The following is a 26,817-nucleotide window of genomic DNA, read 5'->3' as shown; positions in this document are numbered from 1 at the left end:
GCGCTGCACTGTCGGAGGGGCAGTACTGAGGGAGCGCCGCACTGTCGGAGGGGCAGTACTGAGGGAGCGCCGCACTGTCGGAGGGGCAGTACTGAGGGAGCGCTGCACTGTCAGAGGGCAGTACTGAGGGAGCGCCGCACTGTCGGAGGGACAGTACTGAGGGAGTGCCACACTGTCGGAGGGACAGTACTGAGGGAGTGCTGCACTGTCAGAGGGGCAGTACTGAGGGAGTGCTGCACTGTCAGAGGGGCAGTACTGAGGGAGTGCTGCACTGTCGGAGGGACAGTACTGAGGGAGCGCCGCATTGTCGGAGGGGCAGTACTGAGGGAGCGCTGCACTGTCAGAGGGCAGTACTGAGGGAGCGCCGCACTGTCGGAGGGACAGTACTGAGGGAGTGCCGCACTGTCGGAGGGACAGTACTGAGGGAGTGCTGCACTGTCAGAGGGGCAGTACTGAGGGAGTGCTGCACTGTCAGAGGGGCAGTACTGAGGGAGCGCTGCACTGTTGGAGGGGCAGTACTGAGGCAGTGCTTCACTGTCAAAGGGGCAGTACTGAGGGAGTGCCGCACTGTCGGAGGGACAGTACTGAGGGAGTGCTGCACTGTCGGAGGGGCAGTACTGAGGGAGTGCCGCACTGTCGGAGGGACAGTACTGAGGCAGTGCTTCACTGTCAGAGGGGCAGTACTGAGGGAGCGCTGCACTGTTGGAGGGGCAGTACTGAGGCAGTGCTTCACTGTCAAAGGGGCAGTACTGAGGGAGCGCTGCACTGTCGGAGGGGCAGTACTGAGGGAGCACCGCACTGTCGGAGGGGCAGTACTGAGGCAGTGCTTCACTGTCAGAGGGGCAGTACTGAGGGAGCGCTGCACTGTCGGAGGGGCAGTACTGAGGGAGCGCCGCACTGTCGGAGGGGCAGTACTGAGGGAGCGCCGCACTGTCGGAGGGGCAGTACTGAGGGAGCGCTGCACTGTCGGAGGGGCAGTACTGAGGGAGCACTGCACTGTCGGAGGGGCAGTACTGAGGGAGTGCTGCACCAACGGAGGGGCAGTACTGAGGGAGTGCTACACTATCAGAGAGGCAGTACTGAGGGTGTGCTGCACTGTTGGAGGGCCAGTATTGAGGGAGCGCCCGACTGTCGGAGAGGCAGTACTGAGGGAACGTTCCATTGTCGGAGGGGCAATACTGAGGGAGTGCTGCATTGTCGGAGGTGCCATCTTTCGGATGAGACGATATTTTGTATCGGTCTTCACGGTAGAAGACACTAAAAACATCCCAATAGTGGATAATCAAGGGGCTATAGGGAGGGAGGAACTTAATACAATCACTATCACTAATGAAGTAGTACTCGGTAAAATAATGGGCCTAAAGGCGGACAAGTCTCCTGGACCTGATGGTTTACATCCTAGAGTCTGAAAAGAAATAGCGGCAGGGATAATTCCCTGGATTCTAGGGCGATCCCAGCGGATTGGAAAACCGGAAATGTAACGTTCCTATTTAAAAAAGGAGGCAGACAAAAAGCTGGAAACTGTAGACCAGTTAGCCTAACATTTGTCGTTAGGAAAATGCTGGAGTCCATTATTACGGAAACAGTAGCAGGACAATTGAAAAAGCATAATTCAACTAAGCAGAGTCAGCATGGTTTTATGAAAGGGAAATCATGTTTGACAAATTTGATGGAGTTCTTTGAGGACTTAATGAGCAGGGTGGATAAGGGGGAACCAGGGAATGTGGTGTATTTGGATTTCCAGAAGGCATTCGATAAGGTGCCACATAAAAGGTTACTGCACAAGATAAAAGTTCACGGGGTTGGGGGTAATATATTAGCAGGGATAGAGGATTGGCTAACTAACAGAAAACAGAGAGTCGGGATAAACAGATTATTTTCTGGTTGGCAAACAGTAACTAGTGGGGTGCCGCAGGGATCAGTGCTGGGTCCTCAACTATTTACAATCTCTATTAATGACTTGGATGAAGGGACCGAGTGTAATGTAGCCAAGTTTGCTGATGATACAAAGATGGGTATGAAAGCAAATCTTGAGGAGGACACAAACATTCTGCAAAGGGATACAGACAGGCTAAGTGAGTGGGCAAACATTTGGCAGATGGAGTATAATGTGGGAAAATATGAGGTTATCCACTTTGGCAGAAAAAATAGAAAAGCAAATTATAATTTAAATAGAGAAAAATTGCAGCAGTACAGAGAGACCTGGGGGTCCTTGTGCATGAAACACAAAAAGTTAATATGCAGGTACAGCAAATAATCAGGAAGGCAAATGGAATGTTGGCAAGGGGGATAGAGTATAAAAGCAGGGAAGTCCTGCTACAACTGTACAGGGTATTGGTGAGGCCACACCTGGAGTACTGCGTACAGTTTTGGTCTCCATATTTAAGGAAGGATATACTTGCATTGGAGGCTGTTCAGAGAAGGTTCACTAGGTTGATTCTGGAGATGAGGGTGTTGACTTATGAAGATAGGTTGAGCAGGTTGGGCCTATACACATGGGAGTTCAGAAGAATGAGAGGTGATCTTATCGAAACATATAAGATAATGAGGGGGCTTGACAAGGTGGATGCAGAGAGGATATTTCAACTAATAGGGGAAACTAAAACTAGGGGGCATAGTCTCAGAATAAGGGGCCACCCATTTAAACCTGAGATGAGGAGGAATTTCTTCTCTCAGAGGGCTGTAAATCTGTGGAATTCTCTGCCCCAGAGAGCTGTGGAGGCTGGGTCATTGAATATATTAAAGGCGGAGATAGACAGATTTTTGAGCGATAAGGGAGTGAAGGGTTATGGGGAGCGGGCGGGGAAGTGGAGTTGAGTCCATGATCGGATCAGCCATGATCTTATTGAATGGCGGAGCAGGCTCGAGGGGCCAGGTGGCCGACTCCTGCTCCTATTTCTTATGTTCTTATGTAAACCAAGGCCCCGTCTGCTCTCGGGTGGATGTATAAGATCCCGCAGCACTATTTCGAAGAAGAGCAGGGGAGTTCTTCCCGGTGTCCTGGGGCCAATATTTATCCCTCAACCAACATCACTAAAAACCGATAATCTGGTCATTATCACATTGCTGTTTGTGGGAGCTTGCTGTGCGCAAATCGGCTGCCACGTTTCCCACATTACAACAGTGACTATACTCCCAAAATAATGAATTGGTTGTAAAGCGCTTTGGGACGTTCTGAGGTTGTGAAATGCACTATAGAAATGCAAGTTCTTTCTAAGGCGGCCCTTTCTCTGCAGCTCTGTGTTGTCTAGTTCTAAGATAGAGTGGGATGGCAGGGCAGTGGCTTCCTGACTGTACCCACTGCCTTGGTCTGAGTGTCGCTGTGAATGGCCAGCACCGAGGTTGTTTGTGAGTCAGCACTGTCTTCCTCGTTCTCTGTGGAGTCTGTGCTGAAGATCAGCTCCTCGCATCGGACACTGTTTGTGCATTTCCTGTCCTTGTTTTCCTGTCTTCACCCTCTTCCCCTGGGGGACGGGCTCCCCTTCCATGTGCTGTGACCATCATTACCCCTGCCGGTAGTGGGATCAGTCCTGGACACTGGGAGGGGTATATGGGCTCCCACGACCCGTACGATGAACGGGGGGAGGTGGGGGGGGGGGGCGGCTGGTTAACCCTCACCCAGCGGATGTGAGGATCATAAGAACATAAGAAATAGGAGCAGGAGTCGGCCATTTGGCCCCTCGAGCCTGTTCTGCCATTCAATAAGATCATGGCTGATCCGATCATGGACTCAACTCCACTTCCCTGCCCGCTCCCCATAACCCTTTACTCCCTTATCGCTCAAAAATCTGTCTATCTCCACCTTAAATATATTCAATGACCCAGCCTCCACAGCTCTCTGGGGCAGAGAATTCCACAGATTTACAACCCTCTGAGAGAAGAAATTCCTCCTCATCTCAGTTTTAAATGGGCGGCCCCTTAATCTAAGACTATGCCCCCTAGTTCTAGTCTCCCCCATCAGTGGAAACATCCTCTCTGCATCCACCTTGTCGAGCCCCCTCATTATCTTATACGTTTCGATAAGATCACCTCTCATTTTTCTGAACTCCAATGAGTAGAGGCCCAACCTACTCAACCTTTCCTCATAAGTCAACCCCCTCATCCCAGGAATCAACCCGCGGGATGCCAACTCGCAATTCCGAGCTGGTAATCGGTCTCCACCCGCCGGGACTGTCCGGAGCGGGGTTCGAACCGGGACAACGTTCTCCCGAAGCTGCGCAGTCGCGCAGTAACGGGAAAGGTCCCGCGCAGGCCACTCACCGGCTTCTTTGTTGTAAATACCATGCCTGCGCGGAAATTTAAAGGGACCACGCATTTAAAGGAACAGACCACGCGGACCAAAGCGGCGCCGCGCGGAATATTGAACCCGGGACGTCCTGACTTGGAGGTGGGAATGCTACCACTGAGCCAAAGGGCCGTGTCCTGTGAAGTGCAGGAACCCTTGTGCGCACTACGAGTGTGCCGTGACTGTGGAGAAATGCCTGTTGCATCTTGTCCCAGAAAGCCCTTGGTACGTATTTGCTTTATGGGTTCTTTGCTTAATAATTCACAGCAACACATTGCTATTAAGAACTAGTTGGTTTATTAGCAAAGGTTTAACAGTCACACGACACATTACCAGTTCATCCACCGGGCTCACAACTGCATACCTCATCATGGATGACCTAGACCCAACTGGCCGGGGTTTTATTGAGTCTTGTGAACAACGCGCGACTGGCTAAGCCACTCACAACTCAACAGCCCCACAAACCTGTGAGCATACTCACCGGTGCATACTTTACAGTCGTGTTGTGTAAACTCCTTGTGATATGAGGTCAACCTGTGTCTTTCAGTAGGCCGAGCCAGGAATCCATTGGCACCTATGGCGACACCGTTCCTATCCCTGTCCCCACCCAGGTTCTCAACTACCAGCGGATAGAGCAGAACCTCCAGTCTCCAAAGCACTGCGGCTCGACAAGGTGAGTCTTCCCAGTGGGTTAGTTGGGCCACGGTTAGAAACAGCCAGTTCGGAAACCCTCAGTCCCAACCCAATTTCAGTCTGACACTCGCTGGGCCGTGTATTGTATTTGCTACATGGGTTCTTTGCTTAAGGATTCACAGCAACACATTGCTATTAAGAACGATTTGGTTTATCAGCAAAGGTTTAACAATCACACGACACATTACCAGTTCATCCACCAGGCTCACAACCACCTGCCCCATCGTGGATCCCCCGAACCCAACTGGCTGGGGTTTTATTGAGTCTTGTGAACATCACGTGACTGGCTAAGCCACTCACAACTTTAACAGCTCAACCAACCGGTGTGTATATTACCGACGTTAAAGCAGAATCAGTGCAACAGTCCTTTCAAGCACAATTATCCAGGCGGGGGAGAGAAAGGTTTCTAAAATCACAGGGAGATGAAACTGTAGAACGATATATTGGCACCAGCGTGCTGTGTTACGAGGGGAGTGAGTAGATTTTCATCTCCATTGCCTCGGTGGCACTCTCGCAGGAAATCTCGCTCGGCCAGTTCAGAACCTGCCTGATGTTCATTGCGTTGGAAATCAGTGGATTCTATAACGCAATCTGCCCTCCCTGATTGCTGCTCAGGCGCTGAACATGAGAACATAGGAATTAGGAGCAGGAGCAGGCCATTCGGCCCCTTGAGCCTGCTCCACCATTCAATAAGATCATGGCTGATCTTCGACCTCAACCTACAGGGTTACGGACCAAGAGCTAGAAAGTGGGATTAGACTGGATAGCTCCTCTTCAGCTAGCACAGGCACGGTGGGCTGAAAGGCCTTTTCTGTGCTGTAAATTTTGATGCCTCTTTCTCAACTTCACTTTCCCGCCCGATCCCCATATACCTTGCTTCCCTTAGTGTCCAAAAAACCCTTTCACTCTCAGCCTTAACTATGGCCAACGACCGAACCTCCACTGCCCTTTGGGGCAGAAAATTCCAACGATTCATCACCCCCTGAGTGAAGATGACAATCTACCCCCTCCCCTCCCCTCCCCACCCCACAGCTGTGATTCCATCCACAGTACTGGGAGGGGGTGCACAGTGATGGGCGGGGTAAGCCAGAGGAGAATGACCTTCACTGGGCTACCAGCAGCACAGTGGTGATGTTACTGGGCCAGTAATCCCGAGGCCTGGACCAATGACCCAGAGACGCGAGTTCAAATCCCACCACGGCAGCTGGGGAATTTAAATTCCATTAATTAAATAAATCTGGAATAAAAAGCTGGTATCAGTAATGCCGACCATGAAACTACCGGATTGTCAAGAAAAAAAACCATCTGGTTCACTGTAGGGAAGGAAATCTGCCGCCCTTACCCGGTCTGGGCCTATATGTGACTCCAGACCCATGCCAATGTGGTTGACTCTTAACTTCCCTCTGAAATGACCCAGCCGAGACACTCAATGCCAGTTAGGGACGGGCAATAAATGTTGGCCAAGCCAGCGATGCCCACATCCTGTGAATGAATAACAAAAAATGGTCAGAGCGAATAGGCACAGGTTTGAAGCTTTCAGAACTCCAAGGGTGCGCAGGGGCATTACATTGTTAGCAACCCACTAACAACACACAGCTCGCCAAAGCTTTGCCCCAGGCGAGAACCACCCTAACTGCTGAGATGTTGGGTGCCAGAATTACTTGGCACCGTGTGGGAGGAATCGCAGCCCCCAGTCACCAGGTCTACCCCTCCCATGTCCCATCACTGAGCCTGGCTGATGGCCTTTACATTTAAGTCATGCCGGCATTTCGGACCCCTCCCAAGTTGTCCCGAGAAGGTGGCGATACGATGCGGTGGTCAGCCAACAGTGCCCAGGAATGCCGTGGACCACCCAGCTTCCGGTGCCAGATTGCCAAAATGCCACGGAGGGTTGATAGAATCATACAGCACAGAAGGATCCCATTCGGCCCTTCGAGCCTGTGCCGGCTCTGTGACAGAGCGATCCAATCAGTCCCACTCCCCCCGCTCTTTCCCCACAGCCCGGCACATTTCCCCCCTTCAAATATTTATCCAATTCCCGTTTGAAAGTTACTATTGAATCTGCTCCCACCGCCCTTTCAGGCAGCGCGTTCCCGATCACAACAACTCGCTGCGTAAAAACATTCTCCCCATCTCCCCCTCTGGTTCCATCGCCGATTATCGTCAATCTGTGTCCCTCTGGTTACCCACCCTCCTGCCCCTGGGAACAGTCTCTCCTTATTTACCCTATCAAAGTTCCTCATGATTTTGAACACCTCTTATCAAATCTCCCCTTAACCTTCTCTGCTCTAAGGAGGAAACGTAACTGAAATCCCTCATCCCTGGAACCATTCTGGTAAATCCCTTCGCACCCATTCTAAAGCTGTGTTGGTCGAGCGGATTCTGAAACTCCAACGCCAGGCGTTTCATTTTGGAACTACTCTGATCCCAAGAGACCCGCCCCCAACTAGAATCATAGAAATTTACAGCACGGAAGGAGGCCATTCGGCCCATCGTGTCCGCGGCTGACAAAGAGCTACCCAGCCTAATCCCACTTTCCAGCTCCAGGTCCGTAGCCCTGTAGGTTACGGCACTTCAGGTGCACATCCAAGTACTTTTTAAATGTGGTGAGGGTTTCTGCCTCTTTCAGGCAGTGAGTTCCAGACTCACCACTCTCTGGGTGAAGAAATTTCCCCTCAAATCCCCTCTAAACCTCCTACCAATTACTTTAAATCTATGCCCCGTGGTTGTTGACCCCTCTGCTAAGGGAAATAGGTCTGTCTTATCCACTCCATCCAGGCCCCTCATAATTTTATACACCTCAATAAGGTCTCCCCTCAGCCTCCTCTGTTCCAAAGAAAACAACCCCAGCCTATCCAATCTGTCCTCATAGCTAAAATTCTCCAGTCCCGGCAACATCCTCGTAAATCTCCTCTGTACCCTCTCTTGTGCAATCACATCTTTCCTGTAATGTGGTGACCAGACCTGCACGTAGTACTCCAGCTATGACCTAACTAGTATTTTATACAGTTCAAGCATAACCTCCTTGCTTTTGTATTCTATGTCTCAGCTAATAAAGGCAAGTATTCCGTATGCCTTCTTAACCACCTTATTTACCTGGCCTGCTACCTTCAGGGATCTGTCGACCTGCACTCCAAAGTCCCTTTGTTCCTCTACACTTCTCAGTGTCCTAACATTTAATGTGTATTCCCTTGCCTTGTTAGGCCTCCCCAAATGCATTACTTCCAACTTATCCGGATTGAATTCCATTTGCCACTGTTCTGTCCACCTGACCAGTTCATTGATATCTTCCTGCAGTCCACAGCTTTCTTCTTCATTATCAACCACACAGCCTATTTTAGTGTCATCTACAAACTTCTTAATCATACTCCTTTCAGTCAAGTCTAAATCATTGATATATATCAGGAAAAGCAAGGGACCCAGCACTGAGCCCTGTGAAACCCCACTGGAAACAGCCTTCCAGTCCCAAAAACATCCATCGACCATTACCCTTTGCTTCCTGCCTCTGAGCCAATTTTGGATCCAACTTGCCACTTTGCCCTGGATCCCATGGGTGTTCAACTATTGTCCCTCCATGCATTAAGGCTTTCATGAATGATTTTGTTAAAGAAATATTAAACATTTAGATAACGTATTGAAATGAGTGACGCGACCAGAGAAATTTCAGAAAGACTCAAGCTGCCCTGAAGCAGATGGATAAAAGGAAATGATTGTTTCGTAGAACAAGACTTCAGGCAATAGACCCAAACACTGGCACAGTGGTCACATTGATATTCGTAACACGTAATTCCATATCTTGGCGAGTGTAATTTATTTCACAACCAATGAACAGTGAAATTAATGATTCCCCTTTCACACATTTACATTTCCATTTTCAAAACACTGAACGCTCCATTTGTCTAACTGTTTATTAAAGACCACATAGATCAAGACTATTGGAGTTTGGTCCATTTGTGAAGTTTTTGGGCATGAAAGAGCCAGAGTGGGGGGAGAGGTGGAGAATGTTTTTACGCAGCGAGTTGTTGTGATCGGGAACGCGCTGCCTGAAAGGGCGGTGGGAGCAGATTCAATAGTAACTTTCAAACGGAGAATTGGATAAATACTTGAAGGAGAGAGAATTTCAGGGTTACGGGGGAAAGCGGGAGGGTGGGACTAATTGTATCGCTCTTTCACAGAGCCAGCACAGGTACGAAGGGCCCAATGGCCTCCTTTGGTGCTGTAATCATTCTATGAATTCCTCTTGTTGATAATTTCAATGAAAAATTCGATGGCAGCGAACAGGAAATCTCATCATCTCACCAACACTGACTTTGCGTTTTTTTCACTGAAATTATGAGCTAGAAGTGTTCGGCTCAGTTACGAGCAATCCTTTGGAATTCAGATTCTAATGAAAGACAGAGGCCGTTGATTTCCTGGCTTGACTTGGGGTGGGTCTGCTTACCCTTCAGGTCGGGGGCAGTTAGAAGCTCCAGCAGCAGCAGTCCCTTGGGTTTCCACAAAACCGGGGCGTCCCCTCCACGTCACGGAGAGCAGGGGTGCACCGCAGGTCGAAGGTCATCATCTGGAAGCTCGAAGCCTTACTTACCATCGCCACAAGGTAGGCCACTAGTTCAAGGTATGGTTTAGACATGAACACTCGACGTGTTGACCACCCTAAGCAAGCGTGTGAGTGTCTATCAGGACTTGGATCTGAAGAGTTGTGTGACGTGAGCTGTTAAATTGATAACGTGGAGAAGCGTTGTATATTCCACGTCACGCACAACCCATCCTGCACACACCAACAGTGTCGGTCTTAAAACATTTATTATTGCACAACTCCATCAATTAAACATCGAGACGTGCGATGGCCCGACACCTGAAATATTTACTGCTGTTTTCCTGGCTCCGCTGAGCGACTGTGTTGAGAAAGTCATAACACACGCAAAATGTTTTCTTTTTCTGTTTTTTGAAGTTGGCACGATTCCCGAACGCCCGGGCCAGTTTGGCAGCACTTCCCCGATTGGATCGGAGACACGGGTCAGGCAGACATCCCCAGGTGAGTGGGGCTCTCCTCCTTCTCCGACACCAGACCTATCGGCCTGAATCAGCCCGCGGATTACGCCGCAAGTTCGAGGCGAAGTCAGCGCTTTCGCTGCTGGACTTGGCTGGCCTTCGGGCCTCGTTGGCCCAATGGTGTCTTCTCTCGGCCGTGGGGGGAGGGGCCCTCCGGTCATTTTTGGGGCTTTGTTTCCAAAGGGAGGTGGAGCGATCAGTGGTGACTGACCCCTGTCCACCTGAGGAACAGGAATGGCCCTGATTGAGATTGAATGAAACACCCTGGAAGAGATGACCCCTCCCTGCCGCCTGGCTGGAGTCTTGGGCAGGCGAGGTCAAAAGGGGGCGACGAGGGGGAGGAAGGAAGAGACACTCTTCCCTGAGCTCGTAATGGGGAGGGGTACCAGGTGGGAGGAGAACCAAGTGAATTAGGAAGGGGGGTTGGGGAACGGGCAGAGGTAGATCAGAGGAGGGGGGGACTCTCCCAAAAGGAGAGGGATGGGCAATGGGGCTGTTTGGAAATCGTAGAAGGCTGGTTTTGAGTAAAGATTGTCCACTGCACTAGAGAAGATCCAAAGGAGATTCACCAGGATGTTGCCTGGACTGGAGAATTTTGGCTATGAGGAAAGATTGGATAGGCTGGGGTTGTTTTCTTTTGAACAGAGGAGGCTGAGGGGAGATCTGATTGGGGTGTATAAAATTATGAGGGGCCTGGATAGAGTGGATATGAAGGACCTGTTTCCCTTAGCAGAGGGGTCAACAACCGGGAGCATAGATTTAAAGTCATTGGGGGAAGGTTTAGAGGGGATTTGAGGGGAACTTTCTTCACCCAGAGGGTGGTGGGGGTCTGGAACTCACTGCCTGAAAGGGTGGTAGAGGCAGAAACCCTCACCACATTTAAAAAGTACCTGGATGTGCACCTGAAGTGCCGTAACCTACAGGGCTACAGACCGAGAGCGGGAAAGTGGGATTAGGCTGGGTGGCTCTTGGTCGGCCGGCGTGGACACGATGGACCGAAATGGCCTCCTTCCTTGCTGTAAATTTCTGTGATTCTACGATTTTACTTTTTGGAATAGCGGAGCATGAGAGAATTTGGTAGAGGTCTTAAGATCTTCAAGCTATGAAGAATTAAGTTCCAGGACATGAGATTTGAGCAGCAGGGCTCACAGGTTAGAGTTTTGGGGGTGTCAAAGAAAATGGGAAATTTAGACAAATAGTTTTTTTTACTAAGCGGGTGATGGAAGTGTGGGGCAGATCAATCATTGGGCAGGTAAAGTAGAATACCTTAGTAGGGTCTTTGAAATAAAAATCTGTGAATGAACCCATGCTAAGAATGGGGGTAGAGGGCTGTGAGTCACAGGATGGAACCTGATGGGTGATTGGGAAGGATAGACTAGGTGGTCTAGTGTTCTACTCCTGCCCGACACATCGCAATGTGACTGAGCTACTGTGTGACCGTGATACTGTTGCCGTGATGCTGCTATGACCAGCGTTAATGGATTTCCATATCGATGACAGGCCTTCCAGTACCCGAGGTGCGAGCCCAGGGTCTGGGCTCCAGAATGCACAGCGCTCCCAACCTGTCAGACGCCCATCAGTGTCGGCAGAAGATCAAGAAGCAAAATTCCGACCCCGTGGTGACGTACCTGACCCAGGCGCAGCACAGCCAGCCCCTGCAGGTGCCAGCACTTCAACCCTGCCGACCAATCAGGTCGTCTCCCAAACTCTCCGACCTGATTCAGAGAAGCCCGCTCCCAACCATTGTGGGCTCTCCAACAAAGGTAACACTCTCGCTGCTCGGTCGGGGGCGGGGGGAGACGGGGGGGAATCTTTATGCTGCCACTAAAGTTTGCTAAAATATTCGACAAATAGAGAGAAGGAACTTGCATTTCACAATGCCTTTCACAACCTCAAAGACATCCCAAGGTGCTTTACCTCCAATGAAGGACTTGTACATCGTAGCTACCCACACCTTACGGCTTGAAGGGGGTTGACTTATGAGGATATGTTGAGTAGGTCGGGCCTATACACATTGGCATTCAGAAGAATGAGAGGTGACCTTATCAAAACTTATAAGATAATGAGGGGGCCCGACAAGGTGGATGCAGAGAGGATATTTCCACTCATAGGGGAAACTAAAACTAGGGGACATAGTCTTAGAACTGAGATGAGGAGGAATTTCTTCTCTCAGAGGGTTGCAAATCTGTGGAATTCTCTGCCCCAGAGAGCTGTGGAGGCTGGGTCATTAAATAAAGTTAAGACAAGATAGACAGTTTCTTGAACGATAAGGGAGTAAAGGGTTATGGGGAGCGGGTGGGGAAGTGGAGCTGAGTCCATGATCAGATCAGCCATGATCTTATTAAATGGCGGAGCAGGCTCGAGGGGCCGTATGGCCTACTCCTGCTCCTATTTCTTATGTTCTTATGTACCCCATCAACTCCTTGAATCATTTTAAATACCTCAATTAGATCATCCCTTAATCTTCTAACCTCGCGAGAACACCAAGTACCAGATTATGACAGCCTTTTTGCAGCCCACCCTATTACGTGATCTGAACTCTTTGGTCACGACTGCGGGGCTCCCTGGCTGCAACAGGGCTGTAGCCTAGTGGGACCAATGGAGGGAGGGAGGGAGGGAATGGAGGGGAAGACGAGAGGAAATGACGGAGGGGAAGGGGGGAGAGGAGGAGAGAAAGGAGGGAAGGGAGGTGTCACCTCACTGGACACCGATCTTGTTGTTAAATCGACCTCCTGGTGACAGTAAGAAACTGAGCAAAAATGGCCTGTGGTGTTACTTCAGTGTGGGGTTTCATGCTGTACATGGAACACTTTCTCTAATCCTCGACAAATAAAGTCTGCAGGACCTGTTTATGCTTTTGGCTTCCAGGGTACCTCACATCCACACGCAGCTTTGAAACTCCGATTTCCTGGTGACTGATTGAGAAGTTCCGGCTCGTCTCTGACTTTGTGTCCAGAAGTGGTGCCTTGTTCCTTTATTTTGAATATGTGTTGTGTTATGAATGATCCTGCATTACAACAGTGACTGCACTTCACTGGCCATGATGCACTTTGGGGCATCCCGTGGGCATTGAAAGTGCTACACAATTGCAACATGTTTTCTCCCTATCCTTCCTCCCTCCATCTCTCTTTCTCATCCTTTAGTGTCAGCCGGGGCTCAGTGGGCAGCACACTCGCCTCGGAGTCAGAAGGTTGTTGGGTCAAGTCCCACTCCAGAGACTTGAGCACAAAAATCCAGGCTGACACTTCCAGTGCAGTACTGAGGGAGCGCCGCACTGTCGGAGGGGCAGTACTGAGGGAGCGCCGCACTGTCGGAGGGGCAGTACTGAGGGAGCGCCGCACTGTCGGAGGGGCAGTACTGAGGGAGCGCCGCACTGTCGGAGGGGCAGTACTGAGGGAGCGCCGCACTGTCGAAGGGGCAGTACTGAGGGAGCGCCGCACTGTCGGAGGGGCAGTACTGAGGGAGCGCCGCACTGTCGGAGGGGCAGTACTGAGGGAGTGCCGCACTGTCGGAGGGGCGGTACTGAGGGAGCGCCGCACTGTCAGAGGGGCAGTACTGAGGGAGCGCCGCACTGTCGGAGAGGCAGTGCTGAGAGAGAGTCGCACTGTTGGAGGGGCAGTACTGAGGGAGCGCCGCACTGTCGGAGGGGCAGTACTGAGGGAGTGCCGCACTGTCGGAGGGGCGGTACTGAGGGAGCGCCGCACTGTCGGAGGGGCAGTACTGAGGGAGTGCCGCACTGTCGGAGGGGCGGTACTGAGGGAGCGCCGCACTGTCAGAGGGGCAGTACTGAGGGAGCGCCGCACTGTCGGAGAGGCAGTGCTGAGAGAGAGTCGCACTGTTGGAGGGGCAGTACTGAGGGAGCGCCGCACTGTCGGAGGGGCAGTACTGAGGGAGCGCCGCACTGTCGGAGGGGCAGTACTGAGGGAGCGCCGCACTGTCGGAGAGGCAGTACTGAGGGAGCGCCGCACTGTCGGAGAGGCAGTGCTGAGAGAGAGTCGCACTGTCGGAGGGGCAGTGCTGAGGGAGTGCCACACTGTCGGAGGGTCAGTACTGAGGGAGTGCTGCACTGTCGGAGGGGTAGTACTGAGGGAATGCTGCACTGTCGAGGAGCAGTACTGAGGGAGTGCCGCACTGTCGGACATGCCGTCTTTCGGATGAGACTTTAAACCGAGGCCCCGTCTGCTCTCTCAGGTGGACGTAAAGATCCCATGGCACTATTTCGAAGAAGAGCAGGGGAGTTATCCCAGGTGTCCTGGCCAATATTTATCCCTCAACCAGCATCACAAAACAGATTATCTGATCATTTTCACATTGCTGTGTGTGGGAGCTTGCTGTGCGCAAATTGGCTGCCGCATTTCCCACATTATAACAGTGACTACACTCCAAAAGTACTTCATTGGCTGTAAAGTGCTTTGGTGGTCATGAAGGGTGCTATGTAAATCCCAAGCCTTCAAAAACATAGAAACATAGAAAATAGGTGCAGGAGTAGGCCATTCGGCCCTTCGAGCCTGCACCACCATTCAATAAGATCATGGCTGATCATTCACCTCAGTACCCCTTTCCTGCTTTCTCTCCATACCCCTTGATCCCTTTAGCCATAAGGGCCATAATCTTCCCTCACCTCCCTTCCCTCCTTCCTCTACCCCTCTCCCCCCTTCCCCTCCGTCAATTCCTCTCGTCTTTCTCTCCTTCCCTCCCTCTGTTGGTCACACTAGACTACACCACTGTTGCAGCCAGGTTGCCCCGCAGATCACTTGTCTCCAGGCCCAGGAGAGGCGAGGGCCCAGGGGCAGCACGGGCCCAGCCCACACTGCGATATGTGCGCACATTAGGCCCGTGCAGCAGAGCAGGTCTCCAGTCGTCCTGGTTAACCCTTGTCACTGGACCAAGACCTAGCTCTGTCAAGCCCGTGTGGTGGCTGGTGTGCAATGGTCACCCCACGTTAAAAAAATCCACCCACAGGCATCTTCCACCCCCTCAACTGGAGTTCAGGATCTGGAACATCGGGTCCTTCATTGAAACATCTGTGAATCCATGTGGAAGCAAGTCATCCTCGTTCGAGGGACCGCCTATGATGATGACAGATGTCACCTGAGGAAGCAGGGAACGGTGAGAGTTCGGCGGCCAATCTTCCCGGCTCTCCCAGGTGAGAGATGCCCGATCTCTGCTCCTTGTGTCCCCACATCAATGTGACAGGAATTGGTCTGGGGGGATGGGAGGGTTGAATCCATCATCATCATCATCATCATCATCACAGGCAGTCCCTCGGAATCGAGGAAGACTTGCTTCCACTCTAAAAGTGAGTTCTCAGGTGACTGAACAGTCCAATACGGGAATTACAGACTCTGTCACAGGTGGGACAGACAGTGGTTGAGGGAAAGGGTGGGTGGGACTGGTTTTCCGCACGCTCCTTTCGCTGCCTGCGCTTGCTTTCTGCATGCTCTCGGCGACGAGACTCGAGGTGCTCAGCGCCCTCCCGGATGCACTTCCTCCACTTAGGGCGGTCTTTGGGCCCAGGGACTCCCAGGTGTCTGTGGGGATGTTGCACTTTATCAGGGAGGTTTTGAGGGTGTCCTTGTAACGTTTCCTCTGCCCAACTTGGGCTCGCTTGCCGTGTGGGAGTTCCGAGTAGAGCGCTTGCTTTGGGAGTCTCGTGTCGGGCATGCGGACAATGTGGCCCGCCCAGCGGAGCTGGTCGAGTGTGGTCAGTGCTTCGATGCTGGGGATGTTGGCCTGATCGAGGACGTTGGTGCATCTGTCCTCCCAGGGGATTTGCAGGATCTTGCGGAGACACTATTGGTGGTATTTCTCCAGCGATTTGAGGTGTCTACTGTACATGTGTCCCACAAACAGTGTCACTAGTCCCTCAACTAACTGAATGTTGTCAAAACTAGAATGGATCAGAACTGAGAGAACTTATAAATATTTAAATGAGTGGAATTAGGTCAATACAGCTAGATGTGGATTAGGTGATGCTTAATACACTTAACACAGAGCTCTGGATTGAACGTATAACCCTTACAATGCCTACATCTCTAGAATTCTGTGGGCTAGAAATTGCGCAGCCTGTCGTTATTTAATAAATAATGTCATTTTTGTGAAGGAATAAGAAGAAAGATTTTGACGTTTTTTAAGGGGGTAAGTTTGGCCAAAAAATACCCTTGTTGTTACAAACCATCGTTGCTGGAGGAATCATGTTTAGTGCCGCCGTACACTGACTTTACAGTGAGGCCGCTATCGGCAAAAATACACGGGAGAACCCCCACCCAAAAAAAAAATTTGCAAAAATAAAAAATGAGAAGAGATTCACAAAAGGCTTAAGAAATGAATTGCTGAAAAAATTGTTTTTCTTTCAAACTTCAACTTACCTATTTTGTCGGTCTTCTAACTTCCCGAAGTTTCTCAGGCTGCCATGCCTGCTTATTTCCAAGCGTGGTTTTTTAACCGGAGTACTGGTTCGCCAAATGGCCAGATTTAGGCGGTGCGATTTTTCAGGTATGGCTATCTGGAAAATGCCGATATTTTAAAAATGCCATTCTTCAACTTTGGGGAACTTTGTGCACTATATTTTAAGAACAAAAAAAGCAGTTTTAACGTGGAAAATGTCGGGTTTAAATGTGCGTTAGGCCGGTTAATTTCTAGCCCTATGTTTCTTGGGCTGGCCAGTTAATAAGATTTCAGCTCACGCGGCTTGGGAGAGAGGTCGGACTGGGAGGGAGTGGGTCTGATAGAATCGTAGAAATTTACAGCACGGAAGAAGGCCATTCGGCCCATCGTGTCCGTGCCGGCCGACCAAGAACTACCCAGCCTAATCCCACTTTCCAGGTCTCGGTCCGTAGCCCTGTAGGTTACGGCACTTCAGGTACACATCCAGGTACTTTTTAAATGTGGTGAGGGTTTCTGTCTCTACCACCCTTTCAGGCCGTGAGTTCCAGACCCCCACCACCCCCTGGGTGAAGAAATTTCCCCTCAAATCCCCTCTAAAACTCCCCCCAATTACTTTAAATCTATGCCCCCTGGTTGTTGACCCCTCTGCTAAGGGAGATAGGACCCTCATAATGTTACACACCTCAATGAGGTCTCCCCTCAGCCTCCTCTGTTCCAAGGAAAACAAACCCAGCCTCTCCAATCCGTCCTCATAGCTAAGATTCTCCACTCCCGGCAACATCCTCGTAAATCTCGTCTGCACCCTCTCCAGTGCAATCACGTCCTTCCTGTAATGCGGTGACCAGAACTGCACGCAGTACTCCAGCTGTGGCCTAACCAGTGTTTTATACAGTTCGAGCATAACCCACCACGTTGAGAAGGTTCCGGACACGCAAGAGGTCTCGGCTGACCAGTGTTGGCCTGAGCAGAGTGCGATCGCAGCAAGGGGGGAACCAGGGCTTGCAGTGTGAACATGCACAGACTCCACACTGTAACCATGGCTGATAGACCAGCAAATCTTGGAGGTTTCATCGTGTGACCTCCAACTGTCCCACCCCCACTCTCTCGCCATTGGTCATCGTGACATGTCTGTCCCCGGGGAGTCCAGACCCAGGGGTCACAGTCTCAGGATAAGGGGTCGGCTATTTAGGACTGAGATGAGGAGGAATTTCTTCACTCAGAGGGTGGTGAATCTTTGGAATTCTCTGCCCCAGAGGGCTGTGGATGCTCAGTCTTTGAGTATATTCAAGGCTCGGATCGATAGATTTTTGGACTCTCGGGGATTCAAAGGACATGGGGATAGTGCAGGAAAGTGGAGTTGAGGTCGAAGATCAGCCATGATCTTATTGAATGGTGGAGCAGGCTCGAGGGGCCGAATGGCCAACTCCTGCTCCTAATTTTATGTTCTTATATAATACATTCCTGCACCAATTATAACCTGACCAAACTCTTTGTTACCTGATCGAAATAAAGAAAAAAAGAACTTGCATTTATATATGTCACGATGGCCAATGGCGAGAGAGTGGGGGTGGGACAGTTGGAGGTCACACGATGAAACCTCTCAGATTTGGTGGCCTACCGGCCATGGTTACAGTGTGGAGTCTGTGCATGTTCACACTGCAAGCCCTGGTACCCCCTTGCTGCGATCGCACTCTGCTCAGGCCAACACTTTTCAGCCGACATCTCCTGCGTGTCCGGAACCTTCTCAACGTCGGTGGGTTATACTGGAACTGTATAAAACAACCTCCGGACGTCCCAAAGCGCTTTACAGCAAATAATGTACTTTTTGGAGCGCAGTCACTGTTGTAATGTGGGAAACGCGGCAGCCAGTTTGCGCACAGCAAGCTCCCACACACAGCAATGTGATAATGACCAGATAATCTGTTTTTTTGTCATGTTGATTGAGGGATAAATATTGGCCCCAGGACACCGGGGAGAACTCCTCTGCTCTTGTTCAAATATTGCATGGGAAGTTTTACATCCACCTGAGAGAGCAGACGGGGCCTCGGTTCAATGTCTCATCCGAAAAACGGTACCTCCGACAGTGCAGCGCTCCCTCAGTACTGCCCCTCCGACAGTGCGGCGCTCCCTCAGTACTGCCCCTCCGACAGTGCGGCGCTCCCTCAGTGCTGCCCCTCCGACAGTGTGGCACTCCCTCAGTACTGCCCCTCCGACAGTGCGACACTCCCTCAGTCCTGCACCTCCGACAGTGCAGCACTCCCTCAGTCCTGCCCCTCCGACAGTGCGACACTCCCTCAGTACTGCCCCTCCGACAGTGCGACACTCCCTCAGTCCTGCCCCTCCGACAGTGCGACACTCCCTCAGTACTGCCCCTCCGACAGTGCGGCACTCCCTCAGTACTGCCCCTCCGACAGTGCAGCGCTCCCTCAGTACTGCCCCTCCGACAGTGCAGCGCTCCCTCAGTACTGCCCCTCCGACAGTGCGGCGCTCCCTCAGTACTGCCCCTCCGACAGTGCGGCGCTCCCTCAGTACTGCCCCTCCGACAGTGCGGCGCTCCCTCAGTACTGCCCCTCCGACAGTGCAGCGCTCCCTCAGTACTGCCCCTCCGACAGTGCGGCGCTCCCTCAGTACTGCCCCTCCGACAGTGCAGCGCTCCCTCAGTACTGCCCCTCCGACAGTGCGGCGCTCCCTCAGTACTGCCCCTCCGTCAGTACAGCACTCCCTCAGTACTGCCCCTCCGACAGTGCGACACTCCCTCAGTATTGCCCCTCCGACAGTGCGACACTCCCTCAGTCCTGCACCTCCGACAGTGCAGCACTCCCTCAGTCCTGCCCCTCTAGGCCTCAGCTGAATCAGTAAAGTTTGGGGCCCACCTCAATCTAAAGTGACACAACGCTGCGGGTGTTGAATTACACAGATTATTTCCTCACTGCTGCACGAAAACCAAAAGTTCCTGTGAAGTTTTGAAAAATTGTGTCTTTGGACGAAGGTAGAAATGCGTGCTCGCTCTATAAAACCCAATTTGAAACTCCCCATTTTATTTAACCAGGTGTGCTCACCCTTTGAATTCCCCGAGGCTCCCAGCTCTCCGAACCTGGTCACGCTGCTCGCTCACCAGGGCGTAACTCTGGCTGCTGCACGCAACAGGACTGTGCCGGACTTGGGCCCCCTCCACACGCAGCACATCGACCTCACACTGAGGCCGGCCGAGGACATCCAGGGCCCATTTGGCAGGTGAGGAGCTTAAGCGTAGCAAGCAACTGTACCAGGAGGCTCGAGGCCCGACTGCCGGACTCGGGGCTATCGGCACAAACCGGGGAACGGCCAGTTCAGGACAGGTGCACCTTCACACATAGAGAACAATCCATACCTTACCTAGAACGTACCGCTCAGAAACAGGCCATTGGGCCCCACCGCTCCGTGCCGGGGTTTATGCTCCACACCAGCCCCCTCCCACACCTCTCCATCTCACCCCATCACCATATCCTTCTATTCCTTTCTCCCCCATGTGTTTATCCAGCCTCCCCTTAAATACATCGATACTATTCGCCTCAACTCCTCCCTGAGGCAGCGAGTTCCACATTCTCACCACTCTCTGGGTAAAGAAGTTTCTCCTGAATTCCCCATTGGGTTTATCAGTGACTGTCTGATATTGATGGCCCCTAGTTCTGGTCTCCCCCACAAGTGGAAACATCCTCTCTACGTTTACCCTCTCAAACCCTTTCATTATTTTGAAGACCTCTATCAGGTCACCCCCTCAGCCCTTTCTTTCCGAGAGAAAAGATACCCAGCCCGTTCATCCTCTCGGAAGAATATAAGAATTAGGAGCAGGAGCCAGCCATTCGGCCCCTCGAGCCTGCTCCACCATTCAGTGAGACCATGGCTGATCATTGACCTCAACTCCACTTTCCCGCTCGATCTCCATATCCCTCGATTCCCCCAGACTCCAAAAATCTATCGATCTCAGCCTTGAATATATTCAGAGACTGAGCCTCCACAGCCCTCTGGGGCAGAGAATTCCAAAGATTCACCCCCCTCTGAGTGAAGAAATTCCTCCTCATCTCAGTCCTAAATGGCCGACCCCTTATCCTGAGACTGTGACCCCTGGTTCTAGACTCTCCAGCCTGGGGGGAAACATCCTCCCTGCATCTACCCTGTCAATCCCCCTCAGAATCTTGTATGTTTCAATGAGATCACCCCAATGAGATTTCCTGATAGTTACGGTGATATCTAAATGGTTGGGTAGTGGTGGTGAGCCCTCTGGTGTCCTGCGGGGGGGGGGGAGTTGGATGCTGTGATTGAGGATTAACTCGGTTTATGGATCGATGAACTTGATGGGCCGCAGAGCCTCCATCTCCCGTCCTTTACAGAAATTAATCAATATTTATTTTAATGGTGATGGAGCATCACTGTAAACCTACAGGATATTCTTTTGCAAACTTTGAGCTGCAGCTGAGTGATGTCACACTGGATTGGGCTGAAAGCAGAATCCGAGGGATCCATTCGTAACTCTACAATTAAAACGATGAAGGGTATTGATCGAGTCGGTCGGGAGTAACTGTTTCCACGGGCCTGAGGGCAGAGATTTAAGATCATTGCCAGAGTGGGAAGAGGGTTCCCTGTCCATGTGGGGAGACTGGGGACGCGGGGCTTGTTCTCCTTCGAGCAGAGAAGGCTAAGCGGAGATTTGATAGCAGTGTTCAAAATCAGGGCAGTGTAAATAAAGAGAAATTGTTTCCGGTGGCTGGGCTGGAGGGTCGGTGGAGAGGGCACCAAAGGGCGACATGAGGAAAACGTTTTTACGCAGCGAGTGGTTGGGATCTGGAATCCACTGCCCGAGAGGGTGGTGGAGGCAGACTCAATAGTCGCCTTCAAAAGGGATGTTGGATAAATACTTCAAGGAGAAAAAATTGCCGGGATATGTGGGACGAGCGGGGGTGGGGGAGGGGGACTGAGTGGATCGCTCTTCGAAAGAGCTGACACAGCCTGGATGGGCCGAATGGCCTTCCTCTGTGCTGTACTATTCTGTGATTCTATAAATGGAGGGGCAACATTTGGCTTCGTTGGAGCTTTGCTTTGCTGACAAGACCAGGTGCGTGAATCGCGTGGATCAGCCATTTACCTTTCAACGTTCCCGCCACTGGGGGCTGAAGGTGCACTATGCCCCATGCGATGCTCAATGATCGACGTTTCTGAAGTGAAGACTAAGCGAGGTTTGTTCTCGGAGATGTGTTACAGCCTCTGTCTTTCAGTGCGTCTGTGAGCAGGGTCAGGAAGGGATGATTAACAAGCCGGTGATCTCTCCTGCGATCCCTGTGCTCACCCACCATGCTCCCGTCCTGCAGGTCGCTCAGCGCCGGAAAACTGTCGGAGCTGCTCCTGAAGGCGGCGTTCGGAGGGCAGATCTCAGAAGCTGTCAGCAACGAGAGCCTAAACACCGAGAGGCCGATGGATACAACAGGTAGCGTGTCGCAGTTGCCCAGCTCACAGGGGCTGGCCAGTGCCATCCCACATAATAGAAACATAGAAAATAGGTGCAGGAGTAGGCCATTCGGCCCTTCTAGCCTGCACCGCCATTCAATGAGTTCATGGCTGAACATGCAACCTCAGTACCCCCGTCCTGCTATAGAAACAATGGAAGCAGCAAGCATGGTGTAAACTCTGCGTTGGGCCCACAGCACACGGTAAAATGCACTCCACCATCGGCGGCCGTGCCTTCAGCTGCCGGGGCCCCAAGCTCTGGAATTCCCTCCTTGAACCTCTCCGCCTCTCTCTCTCCTTTAAGACACTCCTTAAAACCTAAGGGGTGGAAGTTCGGTCCCACAGTGTTTGAGGCGGTGACACCGGCTGAGCGCCGATTCTAACTCTGAATTTCAGTTTTGCCGCCCAAAGAGCGGCACTAAACGTGGCATTGTACACTCCCCCTCGGGCGGGAGATCGGGCGGGAGATCAGGAGGCCCACCCAATTTCCCCACGGTGCTGTCGGCATGCTGTGGAATGCTTCCGACAATTTTCCTCTGCCACACCTTCCCCACTGCTGCCGTTATTACCTAACGTTGTGGGTCGCTGAGTGCCGGTGAGAGTGCCCTGTGTGCTGAGTGAGACGGTCTGATTCACAGCCCCACTTGGCAGCTCGCACTCCCATTGTTTAGCCGGCGGTGTCACTGCTTTGGCTTCGGCTCCAGCTCTCCAAATAGAGAACCCTGGCGAATGTTCAACATTTAAAACTCGCTCTGCCAACTCCTGGCGCAAGACACACACACACACAGAGACTCAGCTCTTTCTCACAGCAGGCATTCTCACTCTGGCGTCGAGCGGGTTGAAGGGGAGCGGCAAAGACACACAGTGAAAGGAAACACAGTCGAGCTTGTCCTTACCCCACCCCGTGTTGGTGCGATGCTCAGCGACTTCTCCCCAGCTATGATTATCCTCATCGCCCCCCCACCCGCCCCCGACTCACCCACACCCGGCTCACCTTCCCCCACCCCCGACTCCCCCATCCCCGACTCCCCATCTCCCACCCCCGACAACCCCCCCAACTCCCCCACCCCCGACAACCCTCCCCAACTCCCCCACCCCCGTCTCCCACCGTGACTCTCCCCCGACTCCCCCCAACTCTCCCCCACCCGACTCCCCTCACCCACCCCCGATGCCCCCACACTCTGACTCCCACCCCGACTTCCCCACCCCCGACCCCTCACCCCCACTCTCCCCCGACTTCCCCACCCCCGATTCCCCCACCCCTGACTCTCCCCCCCCCCCGACTCCCCCACCCCCCAACTTCCCCACCCCCCCCCTCCTCCCGACACCCCCAGCTATCCTCCCTCTGGAGGGGGTGGGGGGTGGTGTTGGATTACAGTTGAGGGGTGCCCACCGTGTTGTCCCAGCCGTAGCTCAGTGGGTATCACACTCGCCCCTGTGTCAGAAGGCCGTGGTTTCAAGCCCCACTCCAGAAATGACAGCGTTCCCCGGGGTGACCTTGATCATCGACAGCAGCACAAAACTGTCTCACAACCAATCGCACCCCCGTCACACACCACACCTCGACTTTACGCTTCATTGAAGTCACAAAGGGCAGTGGGACAATCTGGAACTCCCACCCCGCAAGAGACGGGATGCTGGGGAAGTAGGAACTTTAGAGTCTGAGATGGGTAAGTGTATCGAGGGATGGATCAGCCATGAACTCATTGAATGGCGGTGCAGGCTCGAAGGGCCAAATGGCCTGCTCCTGCACCTATTTTCTATGTTTCTAATGGAGCAATGGCGGGTAAATGGGGTTGTACACATCAGCCGTGATCCTCCAATCCTGGCCTCTTGTACGTCCCCGATTTCCATTGCACCACCATTGGCGTTCGTTCCTTTAGAATTGAAAATTCCCGTCTTTGTGTTCAAATCCCTCAATGGCCTCGCCCCTCCCTATCTCTGTAACCTCCTCCAGTCCCACAACCCTCGAGATGTCTGCGCTCCTCTAATTCTACCCTCCTGACCATCCCTGATTATAATCGCTCCACCATTGGTGGCAGTGCCTTCTGTTGCCTGGGTCCCAAGCTCTGGAACTCCCTCCCTAAACCTCTCCGCCTCTCCACCTCCCTTTCCTTCTTCAAGACGCTCCTTAAAACCTACCTCCGTGACCAAGCTCCCGCGCTAATTTCTACTTATGTGGCTCGGTGTCAAATTTTTATCTCATAGCCCTCCGTGGAGTACCTTGGGACGTTTCACTACGTTAAAGGGGCTATATAAATGCAGGTTGCTGTTGATCTAATTGAAAGGCGGAACAGGCCCGAGGGGCTGAATGGCCTCCTCCTGTTCCCGATGTCCCGGTGTCGATGATTTTCCCCACTGGGTTTACGGTGCCTGCCCGAGGGATTGCTCCGATTCCCCCTTGCACGCCTCAGTGCTGTAGTGTCGCGGGAGATCTCCGACCTGCTCCCGCTGAGTTTATTTCCTGTTGTTTTTCCTCTCTCCTCAGCTCTCGGTGCTGCTCATGGAGGGTACGCGAGTTCAGGGCTTGGCGTGGCACGCTCCAGCAGTCCGGCGCCGGTGGTTTTTACAATTGGGTCCCCACCCAGTGGCAACTCTCCCCACTCGGGCAGGACCAGGATGTTCTCAGGTAGAATCGCCGCTGCTCTGCTTTTGTTACCGTTTGTCCAAACGTCGAGTCAGTTGTCTCGTTAAGTTCGGGAGAAAGGACCGAGTGTTTTGTGACCGATTGTGATCCTGGAGTTACCTCGCGGGGAGAGCTGTGTTGGTCTCGCCATCTCTGATTGGACGTGTTCCTGGAGGTTCCGTCATGTTACTTCCAGTCGCCCCGCCCCCACTCTCCTGCCTTTGGTCGCCCGACAACGCCCATCCTCGCAGTGCCCCGCCTTCCCTCGACCAATCAGAAAGTGAACAGGCTCCTTGACCGCACTTTAGGAAGGATGTGAAGGCCTTGGAGAGGGTGCAGGAAAGAAGTTGGGGGAAGTTGGGGAAGTCCAGAACCAGGGGTCACAGTCTAAGGATAAGGGGTAAGCCATTTAGGACTGAGATGAGGAGAAACTTCTTCACCCAGAGAGTTGTGAACCTGTGGAATTCTCTACCACAGAAAGTTGTTGAGGCCAATTCGTTAGATATATTCAAAAGGGAGTTAGATGTGGCTCTTACGGCTAAAGGGATCAAGGGGTATGGAGAGAAAGCAGGAAAGGGGTACTAAGGTTGAATGATCAGCCATGATCTTATTGAATGGTGGTGCAGGCTCGAAGGGCCGAATGGCTTACTCCTGCACCTATTTTCTATGTTTCTATGTTTCTGTTCCAGGGATGAGGGACTTCAGTGACGTGGATAGACTGGAGAAGCTGGGGTTGTTCTCCTTGGAGCAGAGAAGGTTGAAAGGAGATTTGATCGAGGTGTTCAAAATCATGAGGGGCCTGGACAGAGTAGAGAGAAAATGTTCCCATTGGTGGAAGGGTCGAGAACCAGAGGGACACAGATTTAAGGCGATTGGCAGAAGAACCAAAGGCGACATGAGGAAAAACCTTTTACGCAGCGAGTGGTTAGGATCTGGAATGCGCTGCCTGAGAGGGTGGTGGAGGCAGACTCCATCGTGGCTTTCAAAAGGGAGTTGGATAAGTAACTGAAGGAAAAACTTTGGCAGGGCTACGGGGAAAGGGCGGGGGAGTGGGACTGGCTGAGGTGCTCTTGCAGAGAGCCGGCACGGGCTCGACGGGCCGAATAGCCCCCTGTGTTGTAACCATTCTATGGTTCTGAGCCGATTGGATGATTCTTGACTCTCAGTCCATCTGCCTTTTCCACAACTCCAATATTCTTATAACTAGTAAACAAAAGTGTTGACAGTAAATTAAAAACACATTTTTTTTAATGCCCCTATGGTTTCTCCCCGGGGTTTTTAATCTTCAGTTCTCTGAGACTCTCGGCCAATCATGGAGGGTGCAGAAAATATCCTCAACGTTAACAGGACTGCGGGAAACTTCAAGCGTAAGGCACAAACGCAGAGAGTTGTGATGTGATTTTCCCCAAGAGGTGGTGCGATCTTTTCTTTAATTATTCATCACGGGATATGGGCGTCAATGGAAGGCCACATTGATTGCCCTTGAGAACATGGTGGTGAGCTATCTTCTTGACAAACACATGTCTCACTAGGCCATTTCAGCAGGCAGTTAAGAGTCAACCACATTGCTGTGGGTCTGGAGTCACCTATAGGCCAGACCAGGTAAGGGCAACAGATTTCCTTCCCTAAAGGACATTAGTGAACGAGATGGATTACTGATAATTCCAGATTTATTTAATTAACTGAATATATATTCCCCAGCTGCCATGGTGGGATTTGAACTCGTGTCTCAGGATCATTAGTCCAGGCCGCAGGATTACTAGATCAATAACATTACCACTCTGCCATTGTTCCTTAGACGCAATAGCAGGACCTCCTCGTAGGACTGCTCCTGGGCCTGGCCAAGGGGGCCATTAGCCAGTCCAGGCAGCAGGCGGTCGATGGGGTCGTTCAGCCCAACTGCCTGCCTCTCTTCCGCGGGTACGTTCGAGCCAGAGTGTCCCTGGAGATGGAGCGCGCGGTGTCCACTGGTACGCTCGCGGCCTTCCGCGAGAGGTGGGCGCCGGAGGGACTGGACTGCATCATCACCCCCAAAAACAAAACTTTAATTTGTTATGGTTCCTTTAAAAGTTTTGTTGTTTGATTTGCAGTTTAAGGGGGGACTTTTTACTTCCTAAATTGATCATTTACATCAACAACAAGAAGTAGACACCGTGGCAGTATTACTGTCAATGATTCTTCCACCAGTTGAACATTACACGTCAGCCTGTTACGGTGCACATCAAAGACCAAAGCCACCATTTAATGTTTATTTATTCTGAGGATGTGGGCCACACTGGGTGGCCACATTTAT

At 52.0% G+C, this 26,817-nt stretch overlaps 1 protein-coding gene across 4 annotated transcripts in view; it reads left to right on the top strand.

Annotated features, from left to right (window-relative positions):
* ulk1b (unc-51 like autophagy activating kinase 1) overlaps window positions 1–26,817 on the top strand; it is a 133,993-nt gene that overhangs the window by 81,154 nt on the left and 26,022 nt on the right. For 2 of the 4 annotated variants that reach the window (XM_070888138.1, XM_070888135.1), the window contains exons 16-22: window positions 4,833–4,958; window positions 9,427–9,575; window positions 9,930–10,013; window positions 11,531–11,793; window positions 19,467–19,651; window positions 21,763–21,878; window positions 24,387–24,527. In XM_070888138.1, coding sequence (XP_070744239.1) covers window positions 4,833–4,958; window positions 9,427–9,575; window positions 9,930–10,013; window positions 11,531–11,793; window positions 19,467–19,651; window positions 21,763–21,878; window positions 24,387–24,527 — 1,064 coding nt within the window. The remainder of the gene's footprint in view (window positions 1–4,832; window positions 4,959–9,426; window positions 9,576–9,929; window positions 10,014–11,530; window positions 11,794–19,466; window positions 19,652–21,762; window positions 21,879–24,386; window positions 24,528–26,817) is intronic. The other 2 variants (XM_070888136.1, XM_070888139.1) reach the window with 2 other exon arrangements.

Source organism: Pristiophorus japonicus, chromosome 8 (assembly GCF_044704955.1).
Source record: "Pristiophorus japonicus isolate sPriJap1 chromosome 8, sPriJap1.hap1, whole genome shotgun sequence".
Taxonomy (NCBI): Eukaryota; Metazoa; Chordata; class Chondrichthyes; family Pristiophoridae; genus Pristiophorus; species Pristiophorus japonicus.
Note: the sequence above shows the minus strand (reverse complement) of the source record. Positions and strands in the feature narration are given on the sequence as shown.